The sequence below is a fragment of the Natator depressus genome, chromosome 2 (assembly GCF_965152275.1).
Source record: "Natator depressus isolate rNatDep1 chromosome 2, rNatDep2.hap1, whole genome shotgun sequence".
NCBI classification, from domain to species: domain Eukaryota; kingdom Metazoa; phylum Chordata; order Testudines; family Cheloniidae; genus Natator; species Natator depressus.
The window spans coordinates 33,279,483-33,296,585 of NC_134235.1; the positions used below are offsets into that span (position 1 = coordinate 33,279,483).

The window sequence follows — 17,103 nt, forward strand, 5'->3', positions numbered from 1 at the left end:
AGTACAATAGTAAGTATAGTAATTCTAGGACACTATACCTACACTACTCACAACAACATTCAAGTTTAGCAATGAACAAAATGCCACGGATAAGCATGAAAGTTTTCCCCACATAAAACTTTATTAAGCTAAGGCACTAGTTCTCAACCTCCCTTAACTTGGCCACTCCCACAAAGCGTTAACGTCCTCTCTGAACTTAATTTTGGGGGGGAAAAATGATAGTAGGGAAGATTAAAATATTCTACTTTTTTCACTTCAAGACATTAGTTATCTTCTCCCTCCTTTACCAATTTGTCTAGTTTTCATATTTTGAACCTCTGTTAGTGTGACTATAACAAATATAGTCTGTCACTTGGATGCAGATGGAGGAATGTAAAGTTTTATACTTTGTATACTTGAAGCAAAAAATGAGCTTCCTACCTCTTTCCAAGAATGAATTCAAGAGTAGCTCTGTTTTTACCATCGCTCAACTTCCTCCCCACCAAACAGCCAGAAAACTAAACCTCCTCTCTTGCACACCTTCCTTTTTTTAAAAAAAAAATATATATATATATATATATATATAAATACTGTAATCATATAGCATTGGTTGGGTCTTCCACCTCTGGGAACATATATATTGGTCTAATTCCACTGGAATCAAAGATTTCTTCACTCACATTAATGCATTTATTCTTCACCGTTCTAAGCGCTGAACAATTTCTCTAGTTCAACCCTAAACACAATATTGGACCTTACTTTCTCAACATTCATGTATTAATATGGTTTTCAGTTTATTGTGAAGTTCTACAAATGGACTGGAAAAGTTAATTTTAAATAATTTTTCCTGGGTAAAACACAAGTATCAATTAAAGACTAAAAAGGATGAGACTGAAAGAAGAAGGAGAGAAAATATGAAGCTCCCCTTGGTAAAAGTAAGTTAGTTTAACACAGGGATTGGCAACCTTTGGCACGTGGCCCATCAGGGAAATCCGCTGGCGGGCCAGGACAGTTTGTTTACCTGCAGCATCTGGACAAACCGTGTGCCAAAGGTTGCCGGTCCCTGGTTTAACATATCTGAATGGTCACAAAAAACAGCAATGAGGAGTCTCCCTTGTTTAATGTTTGTCTAAGCCAGTAGCTCTCAACCTTTCCAGACTACTGTACCCCTTTCAGGAGTCTGATTTGTCTTGCGTACTCCAAGTTTCACTTCTCTTAATAACTACTTACTTACAAAGTCAGACATAAAAATACAAAAAAGTGTCACAGCACACTATTACTGAAAAATTGCTTTCTCATTTTTATCATATAATTATAAAATAAATAAATTGGAATATAAAAATTATACTTACATGTCAGTGTATAGCATACAGTGCAGTATAAACAATTCACTGGCTGTATGAATTTTTACTTTGTACTGACATCACTAGGGCTTTTTATGTAGCCTGTTGTAACACTAGGCAAATATCTAGATGAGTTGATATACCCCCCAGAAGACCTCTGCATACCCCCAGGGGTACGCATACCCCTAGCTGAGAACCACTGGTCTAGGCCATAATTAATTTTTATTACCTTTAAATTTAATCTAAAGAAAAAACACACCAAAGTCTTCTTTCAAAAAATATTCTAATAAACCACTACTTAACATGAAGCAACTAGCTGTCATTTGCCTATTGATAAAACAGAGGAGGCAAAGAGAGTTGCATCTTTACTAGATTAGTTCCACTCAGCAGCAATTAGATGTGTGTAATCTATTACAAAAAACCAAAAAAACAAATATTAAATTTAGAATCATTTTAACCAGCATTATGAACTCTAGAACAGTATTTTTTCTGACAGCATGGACCTCTACTCAATGGAGGGATTGTCTCAGATTATCTCCCCTCTATTTGCTATCATGTATATTGCTGTAGTTAGTACAAAGATGTTACATTTTCAGTTGTTTTTTCATGGTCTGACATCTGGCAGCAATGAGACAGTACCACCAGACCAGCCAATTCTCTGGAAACCAGCTATGGTCCACAGACCACTGTTTGACAGCCACTTCTCTGGACAGTTAACCTTTCAAAAAGAGAAGTTTAAGGTTAGGCTTTTAGTCATATATGAGCACCTAATTAAATAGTCTGATTTTCAAAAGGGCTATCATGGTTTTGTGACTGTTTTAGAATTAAAGGTCATTTTTATACCTTTAGACCAGTGGTCTCCACTTTTTTTACTCACAAGATCACTTTTTGAATTTAAGTGCAACCCAGGATGTAGCCCACCCCTTGCTCCCCCGCACCCTCACTCACTTTCACCGGGCTGGGGCAGGTGGCTGGGGATCAGGAGGGGGTGTGGGCTGGGGGGTTCAGAGTGTGGGAGAGGGCTCTGGGCGCAGGAGGGGTACAAGCTTTGGGAGGGAGCTCGGGGGCAGGAGGGAGCTCTGGGCTGGGGCAGAGTGTTGGGGTGCAGGAGGGAGCTCGGGGTGCTGGCTCTGGGAGGGGGCTCAATACTGGGAGTCGGGGCACAGGCTCCCTGCCTGCCCCAGCCCCATGCTGCTCCCAGAAGGGGTCAATGCACCCCTGAGGCCCCGGGGGCGGGGGGACACATTGCTCCGCGTGCTGCCCCTCTCTGCAGGCACCACCACCGCAGCTCCCATTGGCCGCAGTTCCCCATTCCCAGCCAATGGGAGCTGCGGGGGTGGTGCTTGCAGGCAGGAGCAGCGTGTGGAGAGACGCACGCACTAGAGTCATGGGGGCATGCTGGCCGCTTCCGGCAGGGGTGTGGGTCCAGGACAGGCAGGGAGTCTGCCTTAGTGGCAGCCCTACTGCACCACCAGACTTTTTAGCAGCCGGAGATCATGATCTATTTGCAAAGTCTCCAGGATCGACTAGTTGATCGCAATCTACAGGTTGGTGACCACTGCTTTAGACACTTCAGAGGCTAACAACTTTAATTCCCATCTTTGACAGAGTTCAAGAAAGACTACAGACAAAAACTGGCAGAGTATATTTAGGTTTTAATTCATAGAATCATAGAATATCAGGGTTGGAAGGGACCCCAGAAGGTCATCTAGTCCAACCCCCTGCTCGAAGCAGGACCAATTCCCAGTTAAATCATCCCAGCCAGGGCTTTGTCAAGCCTGACCTTAAAAACCTCTAAGGAAGGAGATTCCACCACCTCCCTAGGTAACGCATTCCAGTGTTTCACCACCCTCTTAGTGAAAAAGTTTTTCCTAATATCCAATCTAAACCTCCCCCATTGCCACTTGAGACCATTACTCCTTGTTCTGTCATCTGCTACCATTGAGAACAGTCTAGAGCCATCCTCTTTGGAACCCCCTTTCAGGTAGTTGAAAGCAGCTATCAAATCCCCCCTCATTCTTCTCTTCTGCAGACTAAACAATCCCAGCTCCCTCAGCCTCTCCTCATAAGTCATGTGCTCTAGACCCCTAATCATTTTTGTTGCCCTTCGCTGGACTCTCTCCAATTTATCCACATCCTTCTTGTAGTGTGGGGCCCAAAACTGGACACAGTACTCCAGATGAGGCCTCACCAGTGTCGAATAGAGGGGAACGATCACGTCCCTCGATCTGCTCGCTATGCCCCTACTTATACATCCCAAAATGCCATTGGCCTTCTTGGCAACAAGGGCACACTGTTGACTCATATCCAGCTTCTCGTCCACTGTCACCCCTAGGTCCTTTTCTGCAGAACTGCTGCCTAGCCATTCGGTCCCTAGTCTGTAGCGGTGCATTGGATTCTTCCATCCTAAGTGCAGGACCCTGCACTTATCCTTGTTGAACCTCATCAGATTTCTTTTGGCCCAATCCTCCAATTTGTCTAGGTCCTTCTGTATCCTATCCCTCCCCTCCAGTGTATCTACCACTCCTCCCAGTTTAGTATCATCCGCAAATTTGCCGAGAGTGCAATCCACACCATCCCCCAGATCATTTATGAAGATATTGAACAAAACCGGTCCCAGGACCGACCCCGGGGCACACCACTTGACACCGGCTGCCAACTAGACATGGAGCCATTGATCACTACCCGTTGAGCCCGACAATCTAGCCAGCTTTCTACCCACCTTATAGTGCATTCATCCAGCCCATACTTCCTTAACTTGCTGACAAGAATACTGTGGGAGACCGTGTCAAAAGCTTTGCTAAAGTCAAGAAACAATACATCCACTGCTTTCCCTTCATCCACAGAACCAGTAATCTCATCATAAAAGGCGATTAGATTAGTCAGGCATGACCTTCCCTTGGTGAATCCATGCTGACTGTTCCTGATCACTTTCCTCTCATGTAAGTGCTTCAGGATTGATTCTTTGAGGACCTGCTCCATGATTTTTCCAGGGACTGAGGTGAGGCTGACTGGCCTGTAGTTCCCAGGATCCTCCTTCTTCCCTTTTTTAAAGATTGGCACTACATTAGCCTTTTTCCAGTCATCCGGGACTTCCCCCATTCGCCACGAGTTTTCAAAGATAATGGCCAAGGGCTCTGCAATCACAGCCGCCAATTCCTTCAGCACTCTCGGATGCAACTCGTCCGGCCCCATGGACTTGTGCACGTCCAGCTTTTCTAAATAGTCCCTAACCACCTCTATCTCCACAGAGGGCTGGCCATCTCTTCCCCATTCTGTGATGCCCAGCGCAGCAGTCTGGGAGCTGACCTTGTTAGTGAAAACAGAGGCAAAAAAAGCATTGAGTACATTAGCTTTTTCCACATCCTCTGTCACTAGGTTGCCTCCCTCATTCAGGGAGGAAGGCAACCTAGTGACAGAGGATGTGGAAAAATTGTCTGAATAGGAGCTTTATAAGATTTAGATCAATATCTAGCTGCTATTACTAAACTAGAGCACATACATTGAGTTGTTTAGTGATCAAGTCTTACAAAATATATAGGAAAAAGCTAAAAAGAGTATCCACATAAAACTTGATTATGCTGCAGACAGGGTTGTAAGTTACTGTCCATAACTTTGGAAAAACCCTTTGCAAAAAAGCAGAAAGCGAAGTAATCTTAAAGTTAAGTGTACACTAAATTATTGTAAAGAGGGTATCAAAACACATAGTTAACAAGCTTAACTCCCCATGATTATTGCCTCTCATGGTTATTGCCCAAGTCAGTGACACAATCTTATAAATGGATCATCAATTATCTTCAGGACTGACAGGGAGCCCCATACCCTCTCAACATACCGGCCTACATGCAACATCCTAATGTATACACAACTGTGGCTGGTGAACATGCCAACCACACATCTAGACACCAAGGCTATGTCTGAGTAGCACTTTTGTCAGTAAAACTTGTCAGTCAGGGGTGTGAAAAAACCACACCCTGACTGACATAACTTTCACCAACAAAAACGCCAGTATGGACAGTGCTATGTTGGCAGGAGACGTTCTCCTGCCGACATGGCTACCTCCACTCATTGGGGGTGGTTTAATTATGCCAAAGGGAGAGCTCTCTGCCACCAGCATAGAGGCTATACAGGAGACCTTACAGCAGCACAGATGCCACATTACAGCTGTGACAGTGTAGGCATAGCCCAAGTTTCACTGTCCTGACAAGATAACCCCATTTACCTTACACATAAAAACCTTATCCCACACCCATTTGAATCATAGTGTAGTTAAGAAACCCACAGTATTTACATTCCTCATTTTTTATACATATTCAGTGTATAAATGCCATTGATTATGTCACCAAAAAAAAAAGTTCATGAGCACATATTCCCCTACCCACAAAGGGTGATGTTTTAAAAAGTTAATTCTAGTTAGCTTATTTTCAGCATCACCACATGTAAATCCTACATCTTAACTCAATCTATTCTACAGATACTGGGTGCAGACTCAATGTAATAATAACGAACAACAGACCAAGACTGTAGATGTTCTACACAGACAGCAGAAAACAGTGAACACTACATATAGCATATTAACATTTCATAGACAATTACTTGAAAACATGCCCACATCTATCTCTTACAAGTTTAAGTCCATGTGATACTACCATAATTAGACATGAATTTACTTCACATGGACAGCATGCAGGATGTGAGTTAATGTTTGGAATAACTTAAATATGCATTTCTACTCTTTTAGACTTTAGATTAACCTTCGCTTAAACATTTATTTGAAATGCAGATCATTATCACACTTTACCAAGTGTTTTAGTACTTACTTTCTCAAACAGTTCTATCCATTAACTTTTAATGACTGTATACATTCACTTTCCCAGACACAAAGAATATATACTGTACATTTCCTTAGAGACTAGCCATAACCTAATACAGTAGAACCTCAGATTTATGAACACCAGAGTCACAAACTGCCTGGTCAAACGCACACCTCATTTGAAACCAATAGTATGCAATCAGGAGAGACAAAAAAAAAAAAAAAAAACAAAAAACAAAAAAAAACCGCAAGCAAATTAACCAACTACCAAAAAAATAAAGGGAAAGTTTAAAAAAAAAGATTTGACAAGGTAAGGAAAGTGTTTCTGTGCTTGTTTAATTTAAATTAAGATGGTTCAAAGCAGCATATTTCTTCTTCATAGTGAAGTTTCAAAGCTGTGTTAAGTCAATGTTCAGTTGCAAACTTTTGAAAAAACGACCATAATGTTTTATTCAGAGTTAAGAACATTTCAGAGTTACAAACAACCTCCATTTCTGAGGTGTTTGTAACTCTGTACTACATTCCCCCCCTTTACATTCTGCCCTCCACTTTTCACCACCACCCGTGGCTCTGTCTCAAACATCATGTAAGTGTCTCCCCACTCCCTTTTGTTTCATGCAATACTAACACAGAAAAGCCAGTACAGTTATCACAGTAGCAGCAGTATCCCCAGAGTAACACAAGGCTGACTAGGACTGCATTAAAAGTTGGGGGCTTGGGAGCGGGGGAAAGTTATCTTGTCTTGACTTGTTTGCCGTACATTGGAATAATCATTTAAGTACTGAACTTTTGCTGGATTGCTTGTCAGAGCGTGCCATTCAGAACTCATGTTAAAACTCTGACTTGCAGGTATGAACAGTATCGTAACCTAACAACTAGAATCTGACTTTCCCCACTTTGCCCTAATGTTTCTGGCTTATACCTGTTAATCAAACTCATTGCTTAAAGATGTACTATTTATTGGGGGTTGGAGAGAAAAAACTGACTGCTTCCCTTACAACGGCTTATCCCTCCCTCTTCCCCCCAGCATGGTAATATTATTTCTACTTTATATTAAGGCAGGAACAGTAACAGGAGGCTACTAACTTGTGGAACTGTATAGCATAGGTGGTTAATGCAATTGTGCTTTTCTGATTTCACATTTGAAATTTTCTACTGCACTGCCAATATTGTGGTCAGCTGTACTGGAAACATTGGAAGACCACACAACTCCTTGGACACACTGTCTACCACTACTCTAACAAAAAGCTTAGCTGTTGAAACTCAGAGGGTGATGTAGAGAAGCTCTAAGTAAGTGTACAGACAAGACCACTTCATAGTCATTCAGATCTCATCCATGTAACCTAAGTTGAATCTAGATAAACTTTCAATTTAAGACAGATAAAACAAGTTCCCTGATAGATTGTACGAGCGGTTTCCATTGGCTGTTGTGAACTTCTTAAACTTTATGCTCATGATTAGAGACATACTGCTGGACTTGAATACTCTAAGTGGATAACTTGGCAGGAAATTGTTCCACAACCAAGTATCTGATGAAGATTTGTGGGAAGTTCTGGTCCCTTGCTGGCAGAGACAGTCAATGCCTTCTCTGAGAAGAGAGGGGAGAAAGCCAGCTGGTTTGAAGGAAGCAAATGTGAATTCTTAGTTTAAGAAATCAGCTGTTGATGCTTACAATCCACCCACTTATTGAACTGTCAGTCAATTGTGTCATTATGGAAACAGTTGTAAGGAGGCAACTCAGAGTATCTGGATACTACTTTGAGTCTGGTCAATATGGATTCTGATCTGGTCACAGCACAGAGATAACACTTGTTGATCTCCTGTCAAAGAAAAATGACCAGGTATGCATGATGATTAGTATGTCTATCAGAAGCATTTGCTCTGACTTGTATGAGTAGACAGGTGTAGGAACAGACAGATGACAGAGGTGGCTTAATTATTTTGTCTGTATTAGAGAAGTTTCTGGAAGGTACTTTTGTAGAATTTGTTTTCTGTCCCCAATGGCTCTCTAATATGGGTTCCTCCCTGTCACTGCCTTTTTTCTGTTTAACATGCATATACAGCTGTAAGTTTCAGGGTAACTGCAGCTGTATCCATCCCTCTGTGGTCCACTCCAGGAGTGCCCAGTCAGGTCTCCAGCCATCACTTATCTCTGGGAAGGGACCTGTGTCCCACTCCCTTCTGAACAGGGATTTTAAGGCTACACAGCCCCATCATCCATTGTTCTAGGCCCAGCAAGCCATTGTGCTTAACAGCAAGCAAGCACCTATGCTTTGCTTGCTCTCTGTGGACTATGATCAATATACACCAATAGTTAAAAGTTACCACCCGGCTCTCTCTCTGCCTAGAGCACGAGGGTAAAAGCATCATAGACAAAACAAAAAAAACAAACCAACATGCATACTAAATCTACCAGAAATCAGGGCCCTGGTAGGCCAAAGTCTTGTCAATCATTCAGCAAAGATTGGGGCCTCTTAAGTTTGCTGAACCAAAAGGAAGTCCATTTAAACTCATTTTATCTATTTCAAGTTTTCAGTCTCTGGAAAACCCAGTTTGAACCAGCGTATACAAACCATCCAAGGAGTGGTTTACAATCTCAGCAATGTACTTTAGCCACCCCGCCCTCCCATGCATACACAGTTCTTGGAGCGACTGTGGTAACCCCTGCCCCATGGAGGGGAACACAATTAATTAATAAATTTAATGCAATGGTCTAAAGACACTGCATGGGCTGTAATAACAGCCATTAGAAGGGTTTAGTAAGGAGGTATGTTTCTGCCTACTGATGACACTTAAAATGTCTCCCTGTTATCTGATCCAGAGAGTGTGAGTAAAAGACAGACTGATTAAAACTCAACCCAGATAAAACAGAAGTGATGATAGGCTGAAGAAAACTGGGAGAAATATCCCAGATTATACTGGCCCCTTGAATCAAAGGCTTATGCTCACCAGTTGAAACTTCAGTTCTCAAATCTGATGTCTTGGTCTTTGCCAGCTTGTATTAGATAATGCCTTGGTCACCACTGCTATTTGGCTATCTTGACAACAACAACAAAAAGCTGCTTTTTAAAATTGTGTTAACTGTTTGAAACACTCCTTAAAACTTAGTTATTCCCTGCAAATTACAACTCATGATTTTAAACTGTGTCTACATGAGGTGTTAAGGTGTGCTTTAACTGTGTTATCTAACATTTTTTTAGAACACCACCATCCCCTGCCCCACACATCCAGCCCAAGACAGCTTCACCTTCCCCGTGGCAACCCTTTTTCTCAGATCTGCACCTCTCACGACCACAATATTAGACTATTGCAATGAATTCTACAAGGAATACACCTTAAGTCCATTCAGAAATGGAAGCTAATGCAGAATGCAGTTGCTTGTTTGTTAAGCACAATATCTCAATGTAAACAATGACATCAGCATACCAGGATTTGCAGTAGCTACCTACTAGTTTCCACCTAGAGTTTAAAGTGTTGACTATAAAACACTAAATGTTGCCCCTGCATTTCACAGGTGAGATCCCATCCTCACCTCTTGTTTACTATCAGCTAGTGACATCTGATCAATTTCTCAAGTCTTATTTCCAATCCTTTTTTCATACTAGTGACCTTACTAAATGAGAAAGACAAAACATTGAACAAGGTTGGAGAGATCTATAGTGGTAGCCATATCAATCCCAGTGTATTACACTGCATGAAACATTAAACACTCTCCTATCTGTTTTATGTGTTTAGTTTTGGATTTTTATTGTGGCCCCATCAATCTTCAGACTGACTTTCCTTTTTCTTTAATGAAAGCTGGACTAGAAGCTCAGACTAGGGTCTGAATACCAGCACCTCAGCTGACAGAAGGCCTCTTTCCCTATAATCGTTCCTAAGGGTATGTCTTCAACGCAGACTTAATTTCGGTTATCAACACTCAAGTTAACCTAACTTGAATGAGTGTTGTTTCACATTGTGACCACTCTCAAGCTACACAGAGTGGTAATGTGAGCAGCTGACTAGTTGCGCTAACTTGAGCTTTAGCCTAGAACCCAGTGGTTCTCAACCCTGTGGCCCGTGGGCTGCTTGCAGACCAATCAGCACAGAGCTGCGGCTCAAGTTACATCCTCAGGGCCATATAGGTAACACTGGATGCGGCCCACAATGGTAAATAGGTTGAGAACCACTGCTATAACCCCTGACAGACCAGACAAGGAAGAGTTTGTATGCATAGACAGGACTCAAGTTAGGGGCAACACTTGAGTGGTAACTAGTTAACTCTGTGGAAGACAAGCCCCAAGGTAGCCAGGAACCAACCATTACCCAGCACCTAGAAACAAATTAGAATTAGGGCTGTCATTTAATAGCAGTTAACTCACATGATTAATTCAAAAAAAATTAATCACGATTAATCGCAGTTTTAACTGCTCTGTTAAAAAATAGAAGACCAATTGAAATTTAGTAAATTTTGGATCTTTTTATACATTTTCAAATATATTGATTTTAATTACAACACAGAATACAAAGTGTACAGTACTCACTTTATAGTATTTTTATTACAAATATTTGCACTGTGTGGATGATAAACAAAAGAAATAGCATTTTTCAATTCACCTCATACCAGTACCGTAGTGCAATCTCTTTATCCTGAAAGTGCAACTTACAAATGTAGATTTTTTTTTTTTTTTTGGTTACATAACTGCACTCAAACAAAACAATGTAAAACTTCAGAGCCTACAAGTCCACTCAGTCTTAGTTCTTGTTCAACCAGTTACTCAGACAAACAAGTTTGGTTACAATTTGCAGGAGATAATGCTACCCACTTCTTGTTTACAATGTCACCTGAAAGTGAGAACAGGCTTTCGCACATCACTGTTGTATCCTGCATTGCAAGATATTTACGTGCCAGATGCGCTAAAGATTCGTATGTCCCTCCATGCTTCAACCACCATTCTAGAGGACATGCATCCATTCTGATGATGTGTTCTGCTCGATAACGATCCAAAACGGTGCAGACCAATACATGTTCATTTTCATCATCTAAATCAGATGCCACCAGCAGAAGGCTGATTTTCTTTTTTGGTGGTTCAGGTTCTATAGTTTCCGCATTAGAGTGCTGCTCTTTTGACTTCTAAAAGCATCCGTCACACCCCATCCCAATCAGATTTTGGAAGGCACTTCAGATTCTTAAATCTTGGTCAAGTGCTGTAGCTATCTTTAGAAATTTCACATTGGTATCTTCTTTATGTTTTGTCAAATCTGCAGTGAAAGATTTCTTAAAAACGAACAACATGCTGGGTCATCATCCGAGACTGCTATAACATGAAATATATGGCAGAACGCATGTAAAACACAGAGCAGGAGACATACAATTCTCCCCCAAGTAGTTCGGTCATAAATTTAATTAATGCATTATTTTTTTAAATGAGCGTCATCACCATGGAAGCACGTCCATTGGAATGGTGGCCAAAGCATGAAAGGCATATGAATGTTAAGCATATCTAGCATGTAAATATCTTGCAAAGTCTGTTCTCGCTTTCAGGTGATGTAAAGAAGCAGGCAGCATTATTTCAGGTAAATGTTAAACTTCTCTCTCTTAGCGATTGGGTGAGCAAGAAGTAGGACCGAGTGGACTTGTAGGCTCTGAAGTTTTACGTGGTTTTATTTTTGAATGTATTTATTTTTTGTACATAATGCTACATTTGTAAGTTCAACTTTCTTGATAAAGAGATTAAGTGAATTGAAAACCTTTATTTTTGCAGTGCATATATTTATAATAAAAATAAATATAAAGTGAGCATTGTACACTTTCTATTCTGTGTTGTAATATAAATCAATACATTTGAAAAATGTGGAAAACATCCAAAAATATTCATATAGTATTCTATTATCGTTTAACAGTGTGATTAACCAAGCAATTAATTTTTTAATCGTTTGACAGCCTTAATTAGAAGCCATTACAGATTACATTACATCAATCCATGCATTAAACACTTGCTTGCTTAGTGAAGTCTGCATTTTGCACTAGCTGAAGTTTCAGAATCTAGGCAGAAGCAAACTTACTTTTATTTAGAATGTTTCTCAGAGTTTTCATGAAACATCAATAGCTTTTAAAAAAAAAGTAAAAAACAAAGTGATAACATATGAAAAAACAACAGTGTTCTGTAACACAGAAGGAAATTCAGTAATAAACCAGCTAAGTCAAAGAGATTAGTAGCCCTGGCAAAGCCATGTTTTCATCTCACAGTCACTATCTCTAGTACTCTTGTACTTTTATCGTCGAACTTGTTAGCTTAATAAGATATTTTGTATAAATTTCAGTGAGCTGATTACTGAAAACATAGACTGTTTAAACTAGTGTGCTTTCTGACATGCAATGAATTCAGTGTCCTAACTCTGTTCTCCACATTTAGAAATACAATAGACTGCTCAGCATATAAATATGCAGGTATATGTTCAGAAGCAAAAATATACTACAGTAAGATTATTTTCTAAGGAAATCTATTTCTCACCATTAGCACAGACTCAAATATGACAGACAGCCAAAGGATTAAATTTAAGGTATAAAACCTGAAAATATTTGCCTGCCTCCCTGAGCCAGAAAACATACATTTTACATACATAAATGATTTTAAATAACCACTCCTCTTCTCCCCCTCCCCTTCCCCCCCCCCCCCCACACATTTGGGCTGAGACCAAATGTGAAATGGAAGCCCTAAAGGATTCTGAGATAGTTAAAAGTGAACTGGAGAGATTGGAGGGCAGATTAGACATGGGCCTGAACCAAAACCTGGGATGCACACACAACTGAAATTTGGAGCAGTTGGGCCCAGATTTTTTAAGAAATTTAGACATTGCTACCATCAGCACTGTAAAGCTTAACTAATTTAGGGACATAAATCTCATTTTCAAAAGTGATTTAGGAGTCAAAATCCCATTGACAGTCTATCCCTTTTGAAAATGAGATTCACACTCCTCAATCAGTGAGTATAGCAACACCTAAATATCTTTTTTTTTTTTTTAAAAAAAGGGCTGAGCCTTAGGCTTCAGTAGCAACCCTAACTTTGCAACTGAGTGCCCATATCCAAATAGAATGGAAGTTGGAATACAATCTTAACTGCTGTAGTTACTACTATATGAAACAATATGGCATGATCGAAGACTGTTAGTTAAAACCTACCAGAAAAGGACCTGTTTCTGCCTACAATCCACTGACTTTTTGTTCAGAAGATTCCACTGGAGAACGAGAACAGAGCAACCTCTGCAGCAGGTTGGGGAATGCTGTTCTGCCAAGGAAGCACGCAGAACTCCTCCCCCATACAAGAACCATCCATCCCTCATTGCTTTCAGCAGCACCCTTACCTCCGCAAGCCACCTTTCATTAACTCTAGCCTTAAGTTACACAGCAAACATTTTCCAGTATCAGCATTTGTACCCTGACACACAATTTAATAGGGGAAAAAAAACCAAAACAGTCAATATGATTCAGGCTGATTCCTCTGAAGCGTCAGAGGCACTGCCAGAGCAGAAAATTATAAAATATTTAAGATTCACTGGTTGAGTTTGCTGGTTTGCACAATAAGGCTATGTCTACACTACAACTTATGTTGACATAACTTATGTTGCTTAGGGGTGGGAATAAATTACCCCCCTAAGCGACATAAGTTACGCTGACATTAGCGCTGGTGTGGACAGCACTATAGCAGCAAGAGAGCTCACAGGGGCTGGAGTAGTTAAGCCAACAGGAGAGCTCTCTCCCATTGGCTTCGAGCAGCTACATTAGAGAGCTTACAGCAGCACAGCTGTAAGATCCCTCTCCTTGCAAGTGGTGAATAGGAGAGGTTTGGGGCCCATTCTTGGAACAGATTGTCAATATTCTTTTGTAAGTGCAAAATGTCAGCAGACTTTCAATAGATTGTTAACAAAATATCAAAAGGAGGTGTCTATCTTTAGGTAGGTTTCAGAGTAACAGCCGTGTTAGTCTGTATTCGCAAAAAGAAAAGGAGTACTTGTGGCACCTTAGAGACTAACCAATTTATTTGAGCATAAGCTTTCGTGAGCAAGTGAGCTGTAGCTCACGAAAGCTTATGCTCAAATAAATTGGTTAGTCTCTAAGGTGCCACAAGTACTCCTTTTCTTTTATCTTTAGGTAGTAACTGGTATTAACCTACTCATCTGAAGCTTTCCTTTTGGGAGGAGAGGAGGTTAAGAAAGAGATATTGTAGCAGCGCTAGCTCCAAAAATATCTTGATCTCATAGGTATCTTCAATCCCTATCAGTCTGCCTCTGAGCACGAGTTTCATAAGGAAACTGTATAGATATCTAATTCTGAAAATAGACAAGAAAAAGCAATCATGCTAGTTTTGTTACCTTTAACAGCAGCCTTTGTTACTGTTGACCACAAAGTGTTGGCTTTACTTGCCTGAAAAACCTCAAGTGAGAAAATACAAGGGAACTTTTGTGACTTTATACCTTCCTCTTAACAAGAGGGCTTGAAAAGTTTCTCTAATACCAACCACTGAGGCAAATATGCATCTCATACTCTCAAAACAAGGAACCTCAGAAATCATGCTCCTGAAATGTAAAGGAACAGGATTATTGTGTAATGTTAATTGTGGATAGTATTTAATCAGGATATTGTCAATCACCTTGTTTAAAACAAAAACTTCTGAAAGCCAGGCTAAGGTAAATGCCCACATAAGCTTAACTCTGCCTTCTTTGAGCCATGCACCTATATGTCCATAATACACACACACACACACACCCCCCCAACTCTGCCTTTTAACCGTAATGAGCAGACACTACTAGCACTTTCCCTACGCTCAAAACTGAGTCCACTCCCCCAACAGAATACCACACTTGTAAAATTTAACATCACTTCAGAACCTTTTACAAACCCTTCACACTCACACACCCTAAACCTATACTTTCACCTACCCAACAGTACAACCACAGACTGGTCTCACATCCCATCTCATTATTGACAATCCCATGCCAAGACCACCCTAGTGCCCTGCTACAACCTACACAATTCTCTGTTGAAATGATGCAGACCAGAACCTCAAGATACATATGTATTCCTTTCCTTTGAGGATACACATGGGGGTGGGGGAGACTCAGCCCCAGATCTCTGCATATCGCAATCAAAAACTCTTTCAAACTGCTCCAATTTAGTCCTCTCCCATTCAATATAACACCCCTAATGCAAATGCAGCTGGTGTATGCACATAGTTCCCAGTGGCTATTGCCAGCTCCCAGGGGGTGGGGAGGTCAGAGTTAAGGCTGCCTCCTTGTTTACCTTACCTCTGTATTTCCTGGTTTCCAGAAGTTTGTGTTTTGCTGAACTCAGCATTCTGGAAATGCACAAACTATCACCAGACAACCTTAACTCTGTATTTACTTTCTTTTTATATATTTACTATCTACTGTACACAGACCAGCTGGGTGCTGCAGTCTGTGTCTCACCCCCAACCCACACAGAGAGGGAAGAGGATGCCCACAAACTGACTCTCTGCTCTAATCCATCTGTCCTGACACAGGGTGAAGGGCCTCTTCCCTTACCCAGCCAATAGCCCTATCTCCCTTAGGACATATTAATGCCACCTTCCTCACCATGACCCCATCCCAATACCTGCTACACAGCCCCTCCTGCACATTTGATATTCCTCACCCCTGCGGGACAGCCCCCTCCTCCTCTTTACTGCACTGTCCCCCCGCCCCCCTTCGCGGGACAGCCCCCCCCTCCTCTTTACTGCACTGTCCCCCCGCCCCCCTTCCCGGGAAGCCCCCTCCTCCTCTTTACTGCACTGTCCCCCCGCCCCCTTCGCGGGACAGCCCCCTCCTCCTCTTTACTGCACTGTCCCCCCGCCCCCCTTCGCGGGACAGCCCCCTCCTCCTCTTTACTGCACTGTCCCCCCGCCCCCCTTCGCGGGACAGCCCCCCCCTTTACTGCACTGTCCCCCCTCCTCTTTACTGCACTGTCCCCCCGCCCCCCCCGCAGGACAGCCCCCCCCTCCTCTTTACTGCACTGTCCCCCCGGACAGCGCCCCCCCCGGACTGTACCCCGAGGACAGCGCCCGCTCGTTACTGCCCCCCCGGCGCGGTGCCGGCACCTGGTGCGGACGCTGGGCCCAGGCCCCGCTCCTGCAGGGAGTCGAGGAAGCGGACCTGGCGGGGGGCCCCGGGCGCTGCCCCCCACAGGCGGTTGGCGGTGCCGCGCAGCAGGCGGCCGCTCTTGCCGGTGAAGGTGGTGAGGTAATCCATGGCCGCGCGCTCAGGGGGCTCTGGCCGGGGGCGGCCCCATACGAGGGGGGTGGGGGGGAGAGACTCTGGCCGCACCGAGCTCGAGTCACCAACTTCTACAAAAAGTTTGGAGCGAGCCCCGCCCCGGCCCGGACTGCTCTTAAAGGGGCCGCGTCCCCTAGTGGGGCGTGTGAGAGCGGCGGGCCGCAACCCCAGAACAACACGTCTTGGCCTGGCCTGAGTTTGACAGCGACGGGAGGAGTCCCGCGTCTCCCACCCACCCAGGCCCGCGCGCCATGCCGCCTGCACGAGGGGAGGGGTGTGTGTATGGGGGTTGGGAACCCGGTTGCTGTGGGGGAGGGGGGGCCGTGTAGTTTCCTGTGTGCAGTGGGGTGTGTGTCACGTGTACTGTGTGGTTGGGGTTGTCAAGTAAACTGTGTGCTGTGGAGACGTGTGTCTGTGTAACAAGGGTGCATATAGAAAAGGAGGACTTGTGGCACCTTAGAGACTAACAAATTTATTAGAGCATAAGCTTTTGTGGACTACAGCTCACTTCATCGGATGCATATGTTGAGCCTGGCAGAATGCCTGCTGCTCTGGCAGGGGTGAATGTGCTGTGGATGGATGCCCTGGAGTGGGTGTATCAAGCATTAAAACATATGGTTTGATTGGCAATTTCCCTTTCATAAAATCAATGTATTATCTCATTTTTGTTAGAGGTTGTTTCTTGGGTGCTCTTTGAGA

General features: G+C 42.7%; 1 protein-coding gene across 3 annotated transcripts in view; it reads right to left on the reverse strand.

Moving 5' to 3' along the window:
• Nucleotides 1–17,103, reverse strand: part of OXR1 (oxidation resistance 1) — a 447,309-nt gene that overhangs the window by 133,295 nt on the left and 296,911 nt on the right. The window contains exon 1 of one of the 3 annotated variants that reach the window (XM_074943955.1): nucleotides 16,230–16,393. The exons of the other annotated variants lie outside the window; for them this stretch is intronic. Coding sequence (XP_074800056.1) covers nucleotides 16,230–16,380 — 151 coding nt within the window. The 5' untranslated portion in view covers nucleotides 16,381–16,393. Of the gene's footprint in view, nucleotides 1–16,229; nucleotides 16,394–17,103 lie in introns of those variants that run through there. 3 annotated transcript variants of the gene reach the window in all.